At 45.2% G+C, this 17,561-nt stretch overlaps 1 protein-coding gene across 1 annotated transcript; it reads left to right on the top strand.

Annotated features, from left to right (window-relative positions):
* Window positions 1–298: 298 nt before the first annotated feature.
* Window positions 299–16,649, top strand: Tp53 (tumor protein p53). Its single transcript, NM_001310270.1, has 11 exons — window positions 299–443; window positions 11,835–11,928; window positions 12,055–12,076; window positions 12,165–12,437; window positions 12,904–13,087; window positions 13,168–13,280; window positions 13,694–13,803; window positions 14,113–14,249; window positions 14,342–14,415; window positions 15,295–15,401; window positions 15,773–16,649. The coding sequence occupies exons 2-11, from the start codon at window positions 11,855–11,857 to the stop codon at window positions 15,852–15,854; spliced, it is 1,176 nt and encodes a 391-aa protein (NP_001297199.1). The 5' UTR covers window positions 299–443; window positions 11,835–11,854; the 3' UTR covers window positions 15,855–16,649.
* Window positions 16,650–17,561: the final 912 nt, after the last annotated feature.

The raw sequence follows: 17,561 nt of genomic DNA, 5'->3' as shown, positions 1-17,561 counted from the left end.
AAGACTTCCTTCAACCCTTTATACTTGACACAGTGGCAAGACTCCACCAAAATGGTTTCCACCGATTCTGCCCTCACAGCTCTGGCTTGTACTACCTTACCACCCCAAAATATTAGTAGCTATAGCACCGATAACAGCGAGAATCCTGACTCTCTGCACCCACTTCAGCAATTTTCCATTTCCTTTCCTTCTCCGCCTCCAGGAAAATTACTTGCCCTTACTTGTCATGGCGACTGTCCAGCTTTGTGCCAGGAGTCTCGCGAGGGCTGCTGGGATTGGGATTTCCCCCTCCCATGTGCTCAGACTGGCGCTAAAAGTTTTGAGCTGCTCTAAAGTCCAGAGCCACCATCCTCACGGCTGGTGGCTGCTGGGCTCTGGGGGTACCAGGCGTCCGGGCTCGGAGCGTGCCTCCCAGGACCGTGACACGCTCCCCTGAGAACTGGGTAAGCTCTTGACTAAGCGTGATGAGTCCTCCTTGAGTCACGGACTCTCGGGCTCCGAGTATTTGCTGCGAGAATTGCAAGGTTTGGGGGTGGGGCAGTGGGGACTTAGAGAGTTTGCGTGAGTACGGGGAATGGAAGCTTAGATAGCAGGATCAGCATAGGAAGGCAATGTTGGGAGGCATGGAGGTAGATGATGGGGATGTTACAACTAACCAGACTGAAAGCTAGATATCTGGAAAGGGGTTTGGAACTTAGGGGATGGAGACCTAAGGGATGCCCCACGCCCTAAGCACACCTGTGTACTCAGTGCTGGCTGTTGAGAGGCCCTAAAATAAGATGCACAAAACACTTGGGTTTGAGACTTAAGGAACTCATGCCTCGAGATTTTAGAGTTCATGGTATCCTACTGAAACCCTGGGCTCCATTCCGAAATCAAGTGGGAAGCCCGAGCTGCTAAGTTCCCACAACTTCCGGACCTTTGTCCTTTATGGAGTGGTATTTCCAGCGGGCCCCCAGCTCCATTACGTGGAGAAAATCCACCTAAAGACTGTCAGCCATGGAAGTGGGAAATGCTACGTAAAATGTAAGCAAGCCCGCGCAGGACCGTCAGGGTCTGAGAAGCCTAGTAGCCCTGTTATTGTTTGGCTCCATATTTACATTTCTGCTACTTGCAGTAGCGTTTCCGGTTTCTTTTTGTCGGAGCAGCTCACTGTTCACCGAACAAGAGGGGAGTAGAAAGAGAAAAAAATGTTTTAGGCTGGTTCCTGTTGCTTTCGGAGAGAAGCTACTGCTCCTTCCCCCACTCTGTTTTTCTGGACTATTTGGTTATTGCTTTTGCAAAGAAAGGGTGTTTGTTTTGATTCAAACCTCAAGACCTCCCTCTCTTTGGATGGTGTGCTCCACCCCCTAGGTCGTCCGCACCCTAGGTGGACGCTACTATTGCGTGAGATACGGGGGGGGGGGTAAAGGTGCAGAAGGCAAGACCTGGGTATTTTAGAAAGTGGGTACTCTAAGAAACCGGATTTTCAAAGAGTGCAATGGTAGTTCACTAGTTTGTATCGGAAAAGCAATTTATCTAGTATCCGATTTGGGACTAGCCCACTCCAATTCTGGACGTTGACCGAACGTCCTGAAAGCGGAAGGGGAGGGCCTTGTGAGGAAGGCATCCCTAGGTCCTAAGTGCAACTGTCTGGTCGCCTTTAGTTTACCCTAGTGGGAGGCGGCGGAACCTACCCATTCAGTGGCTCGTCCATTTTTTCTGCGTCTTCAATATTTAGGGGTGGTCTTTCATTTCAGTTACTATCATGTATCCGCGGTATGCCAGGCACGGTGCGCCCTGCTTATGTGCTTATGTATTTTCTAACCAGAGATAGCATTTACACACAGCGGTATAGAAAACTGTTAAATTTCCTCTTGTTCCTCCGAAGTTTCAATAATTTTAGTTTATGAAATAAATTGACCATAGATTAATTGGGGGAAAGTAACATTCTATTAAACAGGAGCTACACATACACAGTATGAGACTCAGGAAGGCCATAATTCAGTTTTATATAGAACTAAACCGGGATAGGAGCTTGGGCTTTCGGAGGGAAGGAGGGAGTGCAGATTATGGAAAATTGAGGGGAGAAGGTCCATAGTGAGCAAATATTATTTTGTTATGCAGATAAAGCCTCCCAGGTAACAGCTGATTGTAGTTTGTCTGGACAAGGTGTCAAAATCCCAATCGCTTCTGAATGTGAAAACATGTTTCCAAGGCAGAGAGGGAAATAACAGAAATGCCTGAGCCTGGCCCTGCTGTTCACTAATGTAGGTATATGTAGATTTTCTTGCCCAAAGGACAGGTTTCAGAGCTATCCTTGTGTCTGCAAAGGTCTGCATTATCTCTGAATATCAATTTAGTACAGTCATCCCTAGATTTCCACTGGGTTGGTTCCCCATGCTCAAGTCTTTTATATATGGCATAGTATAAGCCTATTGCCTATGCATATCCTCACATATACTTTAAAGCATTATACTTAATACAAATAAATCCTGTGTAAGTAGTTGTTATACTGTAGTTTTGAAGGGGAATGATCTGTACATGTTCATTACAGACTACAACAATACAACATAACTTTTTTTTCCAAATGCAAACTATGAAAAAAATTAGCAAATCAAGCATAGCAAGACTCTTCTCAAAACAATGGAAGATCTTCTATTTACAGTCTGTATTACTGCGTATTTGAAAAGTCATTAGAAGCTATGAGAGCTAGTAAGCAAATGGAGCAGAGATGCAGATTACAAAGGTGATATACCTAACTTGCATTTTTTTTTTAAAGGTGTGGCTCCCACCTCATGGGAAGCCAAAGGAAGGAGATCTTGTTTATTTTTTGTTATTGTTTTGTTGGTACCGGGGATCGAACTCTGGTCCTTGCGCTTGCGCAGCAAGCGGCGAAACCACTGAGCTAAATCCCCGGCTAAATTGCATTTTTATATACAGTACTGGTAACCATTGAGTCAGAAGTTAGAAAATGATTTTTTAAAATGATAGTATTCCCAATGGAAACAAAGCTTTTGTAAATACGGAGAGGAAGAGGGTTGAAGGGAGGGGAGAGGAGGGGAATGGGAAAAAACAAGCAAGATATATCATGTTCCCTATGATGAATGTTATCATTTTGTATATCTAAAATGTACCAATAAAATTTTTAATGCAAAAAATAAAGTATACTATTGCCAAGTAGAAAAAAAATAAAACAATACTGTTCATAAGCCAAAATAAACCTCCTGCTTTAAAAATAATGCCATTCCAGCACTTGAGAAGCTGAGACATCTAGAGAATCCCCACAAGGTTTGAGGCCAGCCTCAGCTACATAGTGAAGTCAAGGCTAGCCTGAACTATGTAGCAAAACCTTGTCTCAAAAAAAAAAAAAAGGCTATAGTCCATGATGAATGTAATCATTATGCACTACAAATATATACCAATAAAAAATTTGTAAATGCCATTCATTAACATTAAAATGTAACATGTAATATAAAAATATAACATTCGAGGATAAATTTAACGTACAAGAGCTCTACATTGAAAATTATAAAATATCTCAGAATTTAAGGAAGATTTAAATAAAGAAGAGAAACTATACTCATGGATTGGGAGGTTTAATGATAATATATGTGAATACATTCTCCAAAGTGATTTAATTCAATTTCAATCAAAATCTTCACAGGCTAGTATATAGAAATTGACATGCTAGTTCCAAAATGAAATAGCACATTGTTGGTGTCTCTAACTGTCTGATTTCAGGATTACTACGCAGCTATAGCGATGAACAGGCTGGGCATGGTGGCACATGCCTATAATCCCAGCTCTCGGGAGGCTGAGACAGGAAGATCACAAGTTAGAGCCCAGCCTTGGCAACATTAGTGACTTGGTTAGACCCTATCTCAAAAATAAATTTTTTTAAAGTCTGGGGATGTAGCATAGGTGAAACCCCTGGGTTTAATCCCCAGTAAGGGTGGGAAATATGAACCAAATGGAGTACAGAAAAGGGTATATGATGAATAAATGATTTTCTACAAAGGCACTAAAGTGGTTGAGTGGAGAAAGGGAAGTCTTTCAACAAATAGTAATGGAATAGCTGAGGAAGAAAAAAATTAACTTTGATGCCTAACTCACATGATACACAAGAATTAATTTGAGATGGATAATACACTAAACAAAACTGTGAAACTTTGAGAAGAGAATACAAAATCTTTTTTCTTTTTTATGTCTTTTATTAGCAGAGTCAATTGGATACAGTTTCTTTGTCATAGTGTAGTGGTGGGTTATGGGCCCATTTCAAACTATGTCAAATAGTTCACATTTATACATTTCAACACATGTAAATTTTACCACAGAAACTGTTGTGGGGGGATGGCTAGAAATGTAGATGAGACAATAAAGGCACTGTGTTATTCATAAAGCTGGATAATGAATACATTATCCTGTAACTTTTTTTTTTCTCTTTTTTGGAACTCGGACCCTTTCCCTTTCAAGGCAGGCACAGGAACCACTGAGCTAAATCCCCGGCCCCTACATTATTCTGTTTACTATTTGTATTTGAATTTTTTCATATACTTTAATTTATGCCAGGCATTGCATTTTGGCTTATTCCTATAATCTTAGCCACTCAAGAGGCTGAGGAAAGAAGATCAATGATAGCCTGGCCAATTTAGGGAGACCTCTCAAAGGGTTTTTTTTGTTGGTTTTTGCATTTTGGTTTTTGGGTTTGTTTGTTTGTTTGTTTTGAAACAGGGTCTGGCTGTATAGTTCAGGCTGGCCTTGAGCTCATAGCGATCCTCCTGTCTCAGCCTCCCAAGTTCTGGGATTACATGCACCTGCCCTGTAAACCAAACCCTGTTTTGTTTTGTTTTGAGACAGGGTCTTGCTATGTAGCTCAGGCTAGCTTTGAACTCACTAGATAGTCCAGACTGGCCTCAAATTTACAGCAATCCTCCTGCCTCAGCCTCCAGAGTGCTGGAATTACAGGCATGCACCACCACGCCTGGGGACCCCTCAAAAGTTTAAAGTGGGGGAGGAGACTGAAGATGTAGCTCACTGGTAAGTGCTTACCCAGCATGTGTAAGGTTGTGGATTCAATCTCCAGCCCTGCAAAAAAAAAAAAATTACTTTATTTTCTTTCTTTTTTGTTTTTTGTTTTTAATACAGACAAGTACATACGTTTCTCATTTAACAATTGAGCTGGGGATGTAGCTCAGTGGCCCCACTCCTGCCTGGCAATTGCAAGGTCCTGAGTTCAATTCCCGGTACCAAAAAAAAAACCAGTTGAGATCCGCAACTAGGACATTAATTGAATTGATCACTAAATGAGGAATTGTATATAGTATGTACATTACAATATTCAGAACAAAGAAATGACCAAAGGAAACTCCAATTTGATGGCATTGCTTTTATTTGTATAACTTACATGTAGTACTGCAATGTATAACAGTAAATAAAACTATAGTACAATTAAACAAGGAATATCAAATGACAGCACTCATTCTCACCAAATAATTTTAATATTTAACAGTTTGTCTTCCATATTTGTCTTCCAGTTGTTTCCATACTTTAGTACAATGCAGTGCAACAAACAGTATACTTTCTTTTTTATTTTTCTTTGATAATAAAGATAAACCTCAGGCAGGCATGATGGCTCACACCTGTAATCTCAGCACTCAGAGGGGCTGAGGCAGGAGGATTGCAGCAAATTTGAAGCCAGTCTAGTCTATATTGTGAGCCCAAGGCCAACCTGAACTTCATAGTGAGACCCTATCTCAAAAAATGCAAGAAAATCAAAATGTATAATAGATAATCTCAAATAGGAAGAAAAGGTGCAAAGGGGAAGTGGGAGGGGTAGAGGAAAGGAAAGAAGGGAATTGAATTAATATGAGAAAATAAAAAATGGAAACAGAGTCTTTGTAAATAGGGAAGAGTGGAGGGGTTGAAGGGAGGGCAGGGGAATGGGGAAAAAAATAAGAACCAAGATATATCATGTAAAGGTGCAAATCTCCAATGATGATTGTCATATTGTGTACTTAAAATGTACCGATAAAATTAATTTAAAGAAAGAAAGCTGAAGCTTCTGTCACTTGTAATCCCATGAATATACTAACTACCCTTGTTGCTGAGACCATCACTATCACAGGTTTTATAAATTTTTTACTCATCTTGACAGTGCTTCACACTTTTCTATACATGTTTATAAAATAAATAGTTCTGAGCCAGGTGTGGTGGTGCTCACCTACAATCCCAGCACTCCAGGAGGCTGAGGCAGGAAAATAAATTGTTCAAGCCCAGCCTGGGCAACTTACCCATTTAGTGAGAACTGGTCTCAAATTTTAAAAACCAGTAAGGATGTAGCTCAGTGCTATAAAGGCCCAAGGTTCAATCTCCAGTACCAAAAACATAATAATAAATAGTTTTTCTTTGACTTTATGTAAACTGTTTACATACATTATTCTCTGGACATATCTGCAGGTTGTATTTTTCACTCAATAGTTTTCTTTTTTTTTTTTTTTGGTACCGGGGATTGAACTCGGGTCCTTGCACTTGCACAGCAGGTGGTGAAACCACTGAGCTAAATCCCCGGCCCTAGGTTTCTGAAATACATCTCAGGAACATTTTATTTACTCATTCCCCACCAGTGGATTCCAATGAGGTTGCTCTACATCAGGAACAACGCTGACGTGAATGTTTTTTGTGCAAGCCTCCTGCTGTCCCTGTCAATCGTTTTCCTGGGGAGTCTTCCCTAGTCATGGTTTGCTGAGTAGTAGTCAGATGTGTGCCTTAAGTTTTACCAGACACTGATTTGTTATTTCCTAGAATCAAAAGATGTTCCCCTAATCTGAATAGCTTTCATCTGAAAGACTTTCTTTTTCTATTACTGGGGATCAAACCCAGGCCTTACACATACTGGGAAAATTCTGCCATTGAGCTGTACCCCCAGCCCCGAAAGACTATATCAGACTCAGTGAAATCTTAGGAAGTTATTCAGAGTTTGAGTGTGACTTCAGACAGCCCAAGGTCACATACCTGGTTTTGGTCCTTGGAGCTTTAAGGACCCTGTAGGGGATGATAGTGTAACTCAGTAGTAGAGCACTTATCTGGCACAATCAAGGAATAATCTACATCAGGAGCAATGCTGACACAGTCTTTGTGCAAGCATCCTGCTGTCCCTGTCAGTCATTTGGGGCAAATCCCTAAACTTGATTCACAGCATCAAAAAAAAAGAAACCAGGTGTGGTGGCACATTTGTAATCCCAGCACTTTGGGAGGCTGAAGCAGGAGGATCAAGTTTAAGCTAACCTGGGCAATTTGGCAATTTAGCAATTTAACAAGACCCTGTCTTAAAAAATTAAAAAAGGGGCTAGGACCAGGGATTTAGCTCAGTGGTTTGGGCACCTGCCTCGCAAGCTCACAGTCCCGAGTTCAATCCCTTGTACTAAAAAAAACAAAAAGGGGGGGGCGGTAGAGATCTATCTCAGTTCACAGGCTTTGGGTTCAATTCCAGTAATGCCAAAAAGAAAAGGAAAAAAAAACCTCGGTAAATAACTTTTATTTTTTGGAGATGGGGTCTTGCTCTGTAGTTCGGGCTATTCTTGAGCTCACCATGTACCCCAGGCTGGCCTCAAACTCATGGCAGTCCTCCTGCCTCAGCTTCCCAAGTGCTGGGATTACAGGCATGTGCCACCACGCCTGGCTTATGACTATTTTTTTTTAATGACATTCTAATTCTTCATCTGTGGGTTTTTGGTTTTTTTGTGTGTTTTTTTGGTACCAGGGATCGAACTTGGGTCCTTGCGCTTGTGCAGCCAGCGGTGAAACCACTGGGCTAAATCCCAGGCCCCTTCATCTGTTAATACCTCTCTTCCTGCCTTGAGAAGGTTAAATGCGATGCACACTGAAGGCAGTGGGCCTGTAGGGCCTGCAGCAGTCATTATTATGCTTAGAGCTGGGCCTGCCCCTCCTTAGGGTCTCAGCTAAGTTTACCTCCTTCCTGGCCAGCAATGCCTTAAACACGTGGCCTCCCTAACCATTTGTTAGTTCCAGCTGGGTCTGCTACATGGGTTTCATAGCCTCCTGGTGCTGGTACTTATGGGAAGTACCTGCTCTCAAGAGGTTTGCTAGTGGTGACTGTCCTCTTACAGACAACTGTTGGCAACACAATAGCTGCGATCCCTGGTACCAAAAGAAAAAAAAAAAAAAAAGACAGGGAGACCTGTGCCTGTGGGGCTGTCTCCCTCCAAGGGCCATCTCAGGACAATCCCCGAACTCCTTGTGTATTGCTGAGCGGAGTTTCCTAAGGAGGTGATCTTGCATGAATAGGGTGTATATAGTACCATAAAAGCTGCACTCAGCATTACACACTTCTCCTAGAATAATAAAGAGCAAATAGAATGGTTTTATGAACAGTTAACATTTGTTGAACTGCTGTTACGTGCTAGGCACTAATCTTGGCTTTTGGGGGGGGGGGGTGGAGTTTGCTGGGGATGGAACCTAGGACCTTGCACATGTTAAGCACTCTACCGCTGAACTAATTTTCTCACCTCTTTGGGGTTTTGTTGTTGTTGTTGTTGTTGTTTGGCTTTTTTTTTTTTTTGGCACCGGGGATCAAACTCGGGATCTTGTGCTTTCGAGGCAGGCGGCAGAACCACTGAGCTAAATCCCAGGCTGGCTTCTTGGGTTTTTGAGACAATTTCCTATGTCGATAGACCAGGAGGACCTTAAAGGCTTGAACTGTAGTTTCTCTGGTCTCCTGTCTCAGCCTCCTGAATGCTGGGTTAAGCTCTTTGTGTAATAATAAAGGCATTATTTTAATAATGATGAGTAAGGTACTATTTTAGAGCAAAAAACTATAACGTGCAGAGAGGTTAAATAACCTCCCAAAATAATACTGGTTTTTTTCTTAGTATTGGATATCCACCATAGGGCCTCACAAGGGTTTAATACTGAACCACAACCACCACCACGCCCCATTAAAACTCAGTTCCTACAGGTGAAGAAGCCAAAGAAATAATCCCTTTAAAATACGGTTTTGCAGCAAATTTATTTATTTATTTATTTATTTATTTATTTATTTATTTTTAAGAGTAGGAAAAATTTATTGAAAGATCTTATGTCTAAGAGAGACCGAAGGGGGACCGGAAAGTAGGTTGCCCCACAGCAAATTTAAATAACAGTGCAATGTCTAACTCAAGGCTTTTGACTTCTACACCTCCTCCAAAAAAAAAGTGAGGGTTTTTTTGTTGTTTTTGGAACTGGGGATTGAACCCAAATCCCTCACACTACATCCCCAGCCCTTTTTTTTCACCATTTTTAAATTTTGAAGTCAAGTGTGGTGGCAACTGTCTATAATCCCAGCATGGGGAGGAGTATTACCATGAGTTCGAGGCCACCCTAAACTATACAGTGAGACCCCCTCTCTCAAAATTTTTTTAAATTTTGAGACAGGGTCTTACTAAGTCGCCCATGGGCTGGAACTTGTGATGCTCCTGCTTCAGCGTACCAGAGTGATGGGCTTAGAGTGTGTGTCACCACACCTGGCTAAATCTCTTGCTTTGATCATTGATCTAGGGAGGGAGGGAGGCCCTGGTCCCTCTCCTTCCTCCATGCTCCTGTGTAACCATCCCCTACTCAGCATTGAGGGGCTGTGATATCTGATCTTTGACAAACTCTCATTCAAAGGAATTACATCAGGTAAAAATCTGCTTTAACGGATTATAAAAGGGAGCTTTGCAGAGGAGTCAGTGATGAAGTAGCTCCCTTACCTGTAGGGTTTTTTGGTTGTTCTTGTTTTGTATTTCTGAGGAGTGAACCCAAGGTCTTATACATGCTAAGCAAGTGCCGTACCACTGAGATCCATCTCCAACCCACTCATAGATGTTTTAATAAAAAAATTTTTAATAAAATCTCATTCAGTGGCCTCCTGTGTGTGTGAGGAGGTCACTTAACCTCTTTACCTGTCAAGCAGCTGTTGTGTTTATCAGGATAGATCAGTTAAACCGTGCAAAAGGATTTTGCAAACTGTAGGTGCATGAGAAAGAAGCCCTTTGTCAATATAAAGGCCTAGGTAAATGATAAGGGAGATTAGGAAAGAACTGGCCATTTACAGAGTTGCTTGTTTTGGGAGCATTTGTCAGTCCAAGACAGAAAGAAAACCCAGGTATTGTGGTACATGCCTGTAATTCCAGCACTCAGAAGGCTGAGGCAGGAGGATTGTGAGTTGCAGCCAGCCTGAATTACCATAGCATGACCCCATATCCCAAAGCGGGGGGGGGGGGGGGGGGGGCAGGGATTTAGCTCAGTGGCACCGCGCCTGCCTCGAAACCACAAGGTCCTGAGTTTGATCCCCGGTGAGAGAGAAGAGAGAGTGGGGGGAGAGCTTTTTTTTTCTGCACTGGGGATTGAATGCAGGACCTTGACGTTGAGCTACATCCCTGCCTTTCCTCTCTTTCTTTCTTTCTTTCTTTCTTTCTTTCTTTCTTTCTTTTTTTCTTTAGACAGGGACTTGCTAAATTGACCAGTCCAGGTTTACATTTGCAGTTCTCCTGCCTCAGCCTCCTAGAATGCTGGTATTATAGGCATGTGTCACCATATCCAGTTATGGTGAACATATTTCTTAGGAAAGCTCATGACAGATTTGGCATCAAGAAAGGTGGCATAGTGAAGCCATTTGAAAGCCGGGCTGGAAGAAGGTGAGATATTAGCTATATAGCATCATACAAGACCCTGGCCCAGACAGGGGCTTCTCTGATCCCTGCCCCCTTGCCCATTCCAAACAGGCTCATAGCCTGAGCACAGTGATGTACTACTTCACTGACTAGGTTCATGGCCTTATGCTTGCACTGTGGGGAACAAGACAGAACACCTCCCTACACTGATGAAGATTATATTTCACTTAGGGTAAACAGATGAAATAAACCAGAAAAAAAATACTGTGAAAATTAAAACAGGATGGCTAAATAGAGTTTGTCTGGCTGACTGAGCAGTCTGGGGGAACATCCCTGAGAAAGTGAGAGATACAAGATCAGCTCTCGGGGCTGGGGATTTTAGCCCAGTGGCAATGTGCCCGCCTTGAAAGCACAAGGTCCTGAGTTCCATCCCTGGTACCAAAAAAAAAAAAAACTATAAGATCAGCTCCCAGCAGGAAGGAGCCTACCACAGGGCCACAGGGGGAATAGAGACAGGATGGAGTGATCCTAGAGAGGAAACAGACAAGGGCAGCCAGTCTAGCTAGACCCCTCCCCTAGGGAGGGAGTAGAGATGAAATCAAAGTGGAAAGGAGGAGGTGATCTCCTGGGACTTGTGGGGGGGGGGGAGTCCCAAGGGAATGGGTAAAGGAACAGGTAAGACTGTTTATCATTCTTTAAGAAGATTAATAGTGGAGGGGCTCCAAGAATTAGAGATACCTGGTGGGGGTAGGAGTGGGCTGGAAGTGACTGCATTCTTATTAACAAGAAGGAGGGAAGAAGAAGCAAGGTGTGGATTTTGGAGGGCTTATGGATTTGGTGGTGGAGGGATTAGAAGCATCTTTCTGGTTATCTTTTTCTTTTAGGGGGGACTGGGGTTTTGAGTTTTCTGTTTTGTTTCATTTTGTTTTGTTGTGGCACTGCGGGTAGAACCAAGGACCTCGTACATGCCAGGGAAGGGCTCTGCCACTGAGCTGCACCTCCAGCTGGTTATCTTTTCCTTGGAATGGGTACAAGTTCGCTGCTGAGAAGTAGGGCAGGGCCTGCCTAGAGAGAAGGCAGAAAACGCCTGTCCCTGCTCCCCAGGAAGTCACACCATGTACCCTCCCCTAGCAGGTCCTCTGCCTAGCTCTCTGACTAGGGTTGGCTATATCTCACACCCAGTCCTCATTTTTCCCCTCATAGCAGCCTTCTTAGCTGCTGCCATGGAAGAGCCACAGTCGGATCTCAGCATCGAGCCTCCACTGAGTCAGGAGACATTTTCAGACTTATGGAAACTGTGAGTGGATTTCATGGGAAGGACTGATTGAATGCCCAGCCCCCTGTAGGATCACTGTCCCCACCCCAACAGAGGCCAGTAAGAAGCAAAAATCAGTAGTACTGACTTTCTGCTCTTGTTTTTCAGACTTCCTGAAAACAACGTTCTGGTAAGGACGCAAGTGGGAAGGGACTGGGTACTTGGTGGGCACTGGATGAGGAATCCAGCCTTAGGACTCTCGTTTTACCATTCCACAGTCCAGCTCACTGTCCTCTCCCATGGATGATCTGCTGCTGTCCCCAGAAGATGTTGTAAACTGGCTGGGAGGAAACCCAGATGAAGATGTCCAAGTGTCAGCAGCTCCTGTACCAGAGCCCCCAACACCAGTGGCCCCTGCCCCGGCAGCTCCCGCACCAGCCACTTCCTGGCCTCTGTCATCCTCCGTCCCTTCCCATAAGACCTACCAAGGCAACTATGGTTTCCATCTGGGCTTCCTTCAGTCTGGGACGGCCAAATCTGTCACATGCACGGTTAGTAGCCCTGAGGAGGTGGCTTCCATGTGATCTTTCAAAGCCTAGCCATAGCCCCCTGGGTTTTTCAGTCCAGAGCGTGGGGATTCCTTTTTAGCCTTTGGCTTCTTGTCTATTTAGGGTTCATTCGTCTATGAACTTTGACCTCTATCCCAAAGTTGAATTTCCCCCCTTAACCTTGGTTTTCATCTTTTCCATTCTACTCTCAGCATCTCTCCTTAGGACAAGAGACTTTTTCTTTCCCCCAGCTACTTAGGCTGAGGCAGGGGGATCCCTTGAGCCCAGGAGTTTGAGACCAGCCTGGGCAATGTAGTGAGATTTTATCCCAAGATAAAAAAAGAGCTTTCAGCAATTAGACTCCAACCCTAGCTACCCTGCCCCATATTTGTTCATTGGATCCTCTTTTTCCTTTGTTTCACTGGTCCTCCAACCTTTGATTCTTTTTCCTTCCTTCCTTTTCTTATAGTACTCCCCTGTTCTCAACAAGTTATTCTGCCAACTGGCAAAGACCTGCCCTGTGCAAGTGTGGGTCGAATCACCACCCCCACCTGGCACCCGAGTCCGTGCCATGGCCATCTACAAGAAGTCACAGCACATGACAGAAGTTGTGAGGCGCTGCCCCCACCATGAGCGCTGCTCCGATAGTGATGGTGAGTGGTCGGGCTGGAGATTGGACAGAGCTGGCTGCCCAGGGTCTCCAAGATTCTGATTTGTCCCTGGTTGCTCTTAGGCCTGGCCCCTCCTCAGCATCTTATCCGGGTGGAAGGAAATCTGCGTGCAGAATATTTGGATGACAGAACCACTTTTCGCCATAGCGTGGTGGTACCCTATGATCTGCCTGAGGTCTGGTTTGGCAACTGGGGTCTCTGGGAGGAGGGTGTCAAGGGGCTAAAGGGGATTGTTGTTGGCCATTGAGGGGCGGTAGAGGACTTCCTGCCTTTCTTTTCTTTTTTCTTTTTCTTTTATTTTGGTTTGGTTTTTTGGTGATGTTGGGGATGGAACTCAGGGCCTCACATGTGGTAGGCACAGTAGAGTACAGACTGTTCCCCTCATGATCCTGTGCCCACTCTACCACTGAGCCCAGCTGCTTCTCATTCAACACCCCCACAAGCCTGTGAAGGGTGCAGAGCAGGTGGGTTGTCCTCTTTAATTTCTCACCTGAAAAACAGAAGTTTCCATAGGCTACAGGCCTCCCTGGTAGCTGTGGATCTCCCCGGGGCAATTTGTCTTCACCTAGGACTTGTGTCCTCCCCCAGGTTGGCTCTGACTGTACCACCATCCACTACAACTATATGTGCAACAGTTCTTGCATGGGGGGCATGAACCGTAGGCCCATCCTCACCATTATCACACTGGAAGACTCCAGGTAGGCAGCCATGGGTCTCTCTTTACACTGGCATGCTCCTTCCCAAACCCCTGCCTGTCCCTGTCGCCTGGACCCTGTCCTTTACCACACTACTCTCCGTCCTTAGTTCTCACAGAGTGCCCATGAGTAGAATCTCCTCTGCTGTCCCTCTCAGTTTTCTTTTTCCTGGCTTTAGGGCCTTTTTTTTAACCTGTGGCTGCTTCCTGGTGTCTCTGGAACTGGAGCTTAGACTTTCTGTGGGACAAGGGCAGTTGGGAGCAGGTAGGACAAGTAGGCCTCACTGCCTTCTACTTCTATCTTCTGGGCTAGTGGGAACCTGCTGGGGCGGAACAGCTTTGAGGTGCGTGTTTGTGCCTGTCCTGGGAGAGACCGGCGCACAGAGGAAGAAAATTTCCACAAGAAAGGGGGGTCATGCCCAGAGCCAACACCAGGAAGCATTAAGCGAGGTAAGCAGGCAGAACAAGAGAGCTGGAGGAGGAAGAGAGGGGCAGTTCTGCCCCACATTCACTCTTCTAACCTTTCTTTGTCTCTTCCCCAGCACTGCCCACTGGCACCAACTCTTCTCCTCAGCCAAAGAAGAAACCACTGGATGGGGAATATTTCACCCTTAAGGTACCAAGTCTGGAAGAGATACAGTGTCTTGCATAAATTAAATGCAACTGGATGAGGGAAGAAACAATATACCCACCATGCTTCTGTAAAGTTAATATTGTCAGATTAAAAATGTGAAGTATAACATTTAAAATGCTATTAACTTTTTAGTTGCTTCGCCTGCAATTAAAGCATTTTCCATCAGGGGCAGTGTTGCTCCATGGACAGTGGCTTCTTGTATGAGAACCTAACTGGAAAACACCAACTTGGCCTGTAATACAAGTGCCTCTCCACCTAAGACAGGATTACATCCCAGTTAACCAGTGCTAAATTGAAAGTATCATAAGTCAAAAGTGCAATAGGGCCGGGGATTTAGCTCAGTGGTTTCGGTGCCTGCTGCACAAGCGCAAGGACCCGAGATCAATCCCCAGTACCAAAAAAAAAAAAAGTGCAGTAAGGGCTGTGATAGAGCACTTTCCTAGCATTCACACAGCACAAGGTCCTGGGTTCTGTTCCTAGCATCAACCAAAAAATGGATCTAACCCACCTAACCTACCAAATATCACAGCTTAGCCACATGGTGTACAGTATAGACTGTTCCCCTCATGATCCTGTGCCTGATGGAGCTGTAGCTTGCTACTGCTGCCCAGCATTAAGAGAGTATCGTACTACATATCATTAGCCTGGGAAAGACCCACATTCAATGTAAGCTTTCTACTCAGTGCCTCTCACTCTCACACCATTATGAAGACAAAAAAATCATAGGTCAAATCATTGTAAGTTGGGCCCCATCTAGATATTTAAAGGACCACCTTTCAAAAAGAAAATTGTTAAAGAGAACATGAAAATGGTTCTATGGTTTTGCCTGATATTTTTCTGTCCCCTTTCACCCTGCTGCAGATCCGTGGGCGTGAACGCTTTGAGATGTTCCGAGAGCTAAATGAGGCCTTGGAACTCAAGGATGCCCAAACTGAGAAGGAGCCAGGGGAGAGCAGGCCTCACTCAAGGTGAGTAACCTGGGGCACCCCTCCCTGCTCCTGCCTTCATGGTAACAGGCAGCAATCCTGTCCTGCTAAAGGTCCCTTAGTGTTCCCTTAGCATAGCACACAACCATTTTCTGCCTCAGGGTCACTCAGCCCTGCCGAGCACTAGCAGGCCTTGAGTGACCTTATTTCTCCCCTCAGGCTGTTTCCTCGTTTATGAAATGGGGTAAAGGGAAGATGAAGAGATTGATAGAAATGTTTGGTGAACATAGCTACAGGTGCTGGTGACCATATAAACTGAAATTCCCTTGCTCCAGACTTAGACTTTTCTAGGCCTTGGTCTCACCCCTTTTATACATTATCTCTTCCCTTTCCCTCTTCTGTCTTTCCTACAGCTACCTGAAGTCTAAGAAGGGGCAGTCTACCTCCTGTCATAAAAAACTAATGTTCAAGAAAGAAGGACCTGATTCAGACTGACATCTTCTGCCTCTTGTCCCCCATCAATGACATAGCCCGACCCCCACCCCATTCCTTCCCTGATATTTGGAACTCTGGGGCTAGAATCCCTTCCTGGTGTAGGTGTGCCTCAGAAATGCCCAGGAGTTCTGCCATTTGCCTTGCCTGGATGCCTCTCAAGAAGTTGGCCTGTACTGGTGTTTCGGGAAGGCTGGTGGGAGCTAGGATGTACCAGCTGAGGTTTTAACTGAGGAGAGTTGGGAGAGGGAAGAAAATGTTCTTACATATACAATCAGAGTTTACAACCAGCCATATGCCTGGCTGGAAGCCGAGTTCAACTGAGCTAATCAGGGAAGCTATGGCAGGTCATTTAATTTCTCCTAACTTGAATACCCATATCTATGAAATGCTAATCATCATAGCTACCTCCCAAGATTTGTTGTGAGGGCTGATAAAAAAATATGTCTGACCATAATGTAATAATCTTATTACATGGGGGCTGGGTCCATAGTTTCCAAGGTTAGGCTGCTGGTTACGGGGAAGGGACTGCTGAGGCTCTGCTGGCCCTGCCAAATACTCTCCAACCTCTTGCTGAACCTTGGCACCTGAAAGGAAATCTCACCCTATCTCACACCCTGGAGGATTCCATCTCTAGCTTCCAGAGGCTCTGTATCTACCATTTTACTTCCCCTACATGCTCAGGGTCAATGTTTTTTGTACTCTGCAAGGCACATCTATACTTGTCACCCTCACTCTTCCCTTTTTATATTCCCTTTTTATATCAGTTTCTTATTTTACAATAAAACTTTGCTTTCACCGGTGTGGTTGAGGAGTGGGTGCCAACACAGACTGCCTGGGCCCCCAGGTGCAGGGATGAGTAGGAGTTGAAGTTGGGAGGCAGCCACCTGAGTCACTAGGCAGTGTGGGCTGGGGGGCCAGCACCCAGATTCCAGGAGGGGAACAAAGGCTGGGGACTGGGTCAGTCTGTGGGCTGCATGACAACAAGGGAGAGGGTGACTCCATTCATAACTCGGGAACCAACTGTCCTTCCTCCCCTCCTGCCAGAGCCGACACAAAGTTCTTGCCCACCCCTGCTTCTAGGGTTGGGCTGCTGTCCCTGGGCAGCCTCTCACCAAGGATTAGAGGATTTAAATGTCTGATTTAGCAAGCCTGAGCCTCAGGGTGGCCATCTGCTCCACAAGGAAAGGGCAGGGTACCTGTGTTCCCGAGGAAAAAGGGATGGGTGCTGCTGCATGAAGAGAGGCCAGTGGGAGGCCTGCCAGCGGGGGTCCCAGGAAATGGGGCAGCTAAGGTAAGGGCTGGGGCCTTCCCAGCATCCCCTCATCCTGGGCCTTGTGCCAGGTGGGTGAATGAATTGAAGATTTACACTGTGCCAGGAAAACCTTTGAAAGGGCTTCTTGGGGTGGGGAGGAGAGTCAGGGTTGGGGAGCCCAGCACCCCCTGCCCAACTAGTTCCTTAGTGTTGCTGGCTCCCAGGGAGGGGGCTAGGGCCAGGCTCCCCCATCCCCTGTTGCTGCCTAAGTCACTGCCCCCGGGAATGGCCAGTAGGCACGTGGCTTGGCCTGCTGCCTCCACAGTGGTAGAGTGCCAAGGCCCACAGGGACTTTGGGGCCACTGTCTTCAGCCTATCGACGGCTTAAACTGCCAGTGGGAGCCCTCTGCCCTGCCCTAAGGTCCCAGACAGCTGAAAAGACTACCTTTGTTGTT

The sequence above is a fragment of the Heterocephalus glaber genome, unplaced genomic scaffold (genome assembly GCF_053883595.1).
Source record: "Heterocephalus glaber isolate CG9 unplaced genomic scaffold, H.glaber_assembly_v1.0 deba00001564, whole genome shotgun sequence".
Taxonomy (NCBI): domain Eukaryota; kingdom Metazoa; phylum Chordata; class Mammalia; order Rodentia; family Bathyergidae; genus Heterocephalus; species Heterocephalus glaber.
This window is presented reverse-complemented; position numbering and strand designations above follow the sequence as displayed.

Excerpts from the sequence above, each read along its gene's own strand:
- Tp53 (NM_001310270.1), top strand. The coding sequence starts at position 11,855 with ATGGAAGAGCCACAGTCGGATCTCAGCATCGAGCCTCCACTGAGTCAG. Across the intron at positions 11,929-12,054 it reads TTTTCAGACTTATGGAAACT|ACTTCCTGAAAACAACGTTC; the intron begins GTGAGTGGATTT and ends CTTGTTTTTCAG. Across the intron at positions 12,438-12,903 it reads CCAAATCTGTCACATGCACG|TACTCCCCTGTTCTCAACAA; the intron begins GTTAGTAGCCCT and ends CTTTTCTTATAG.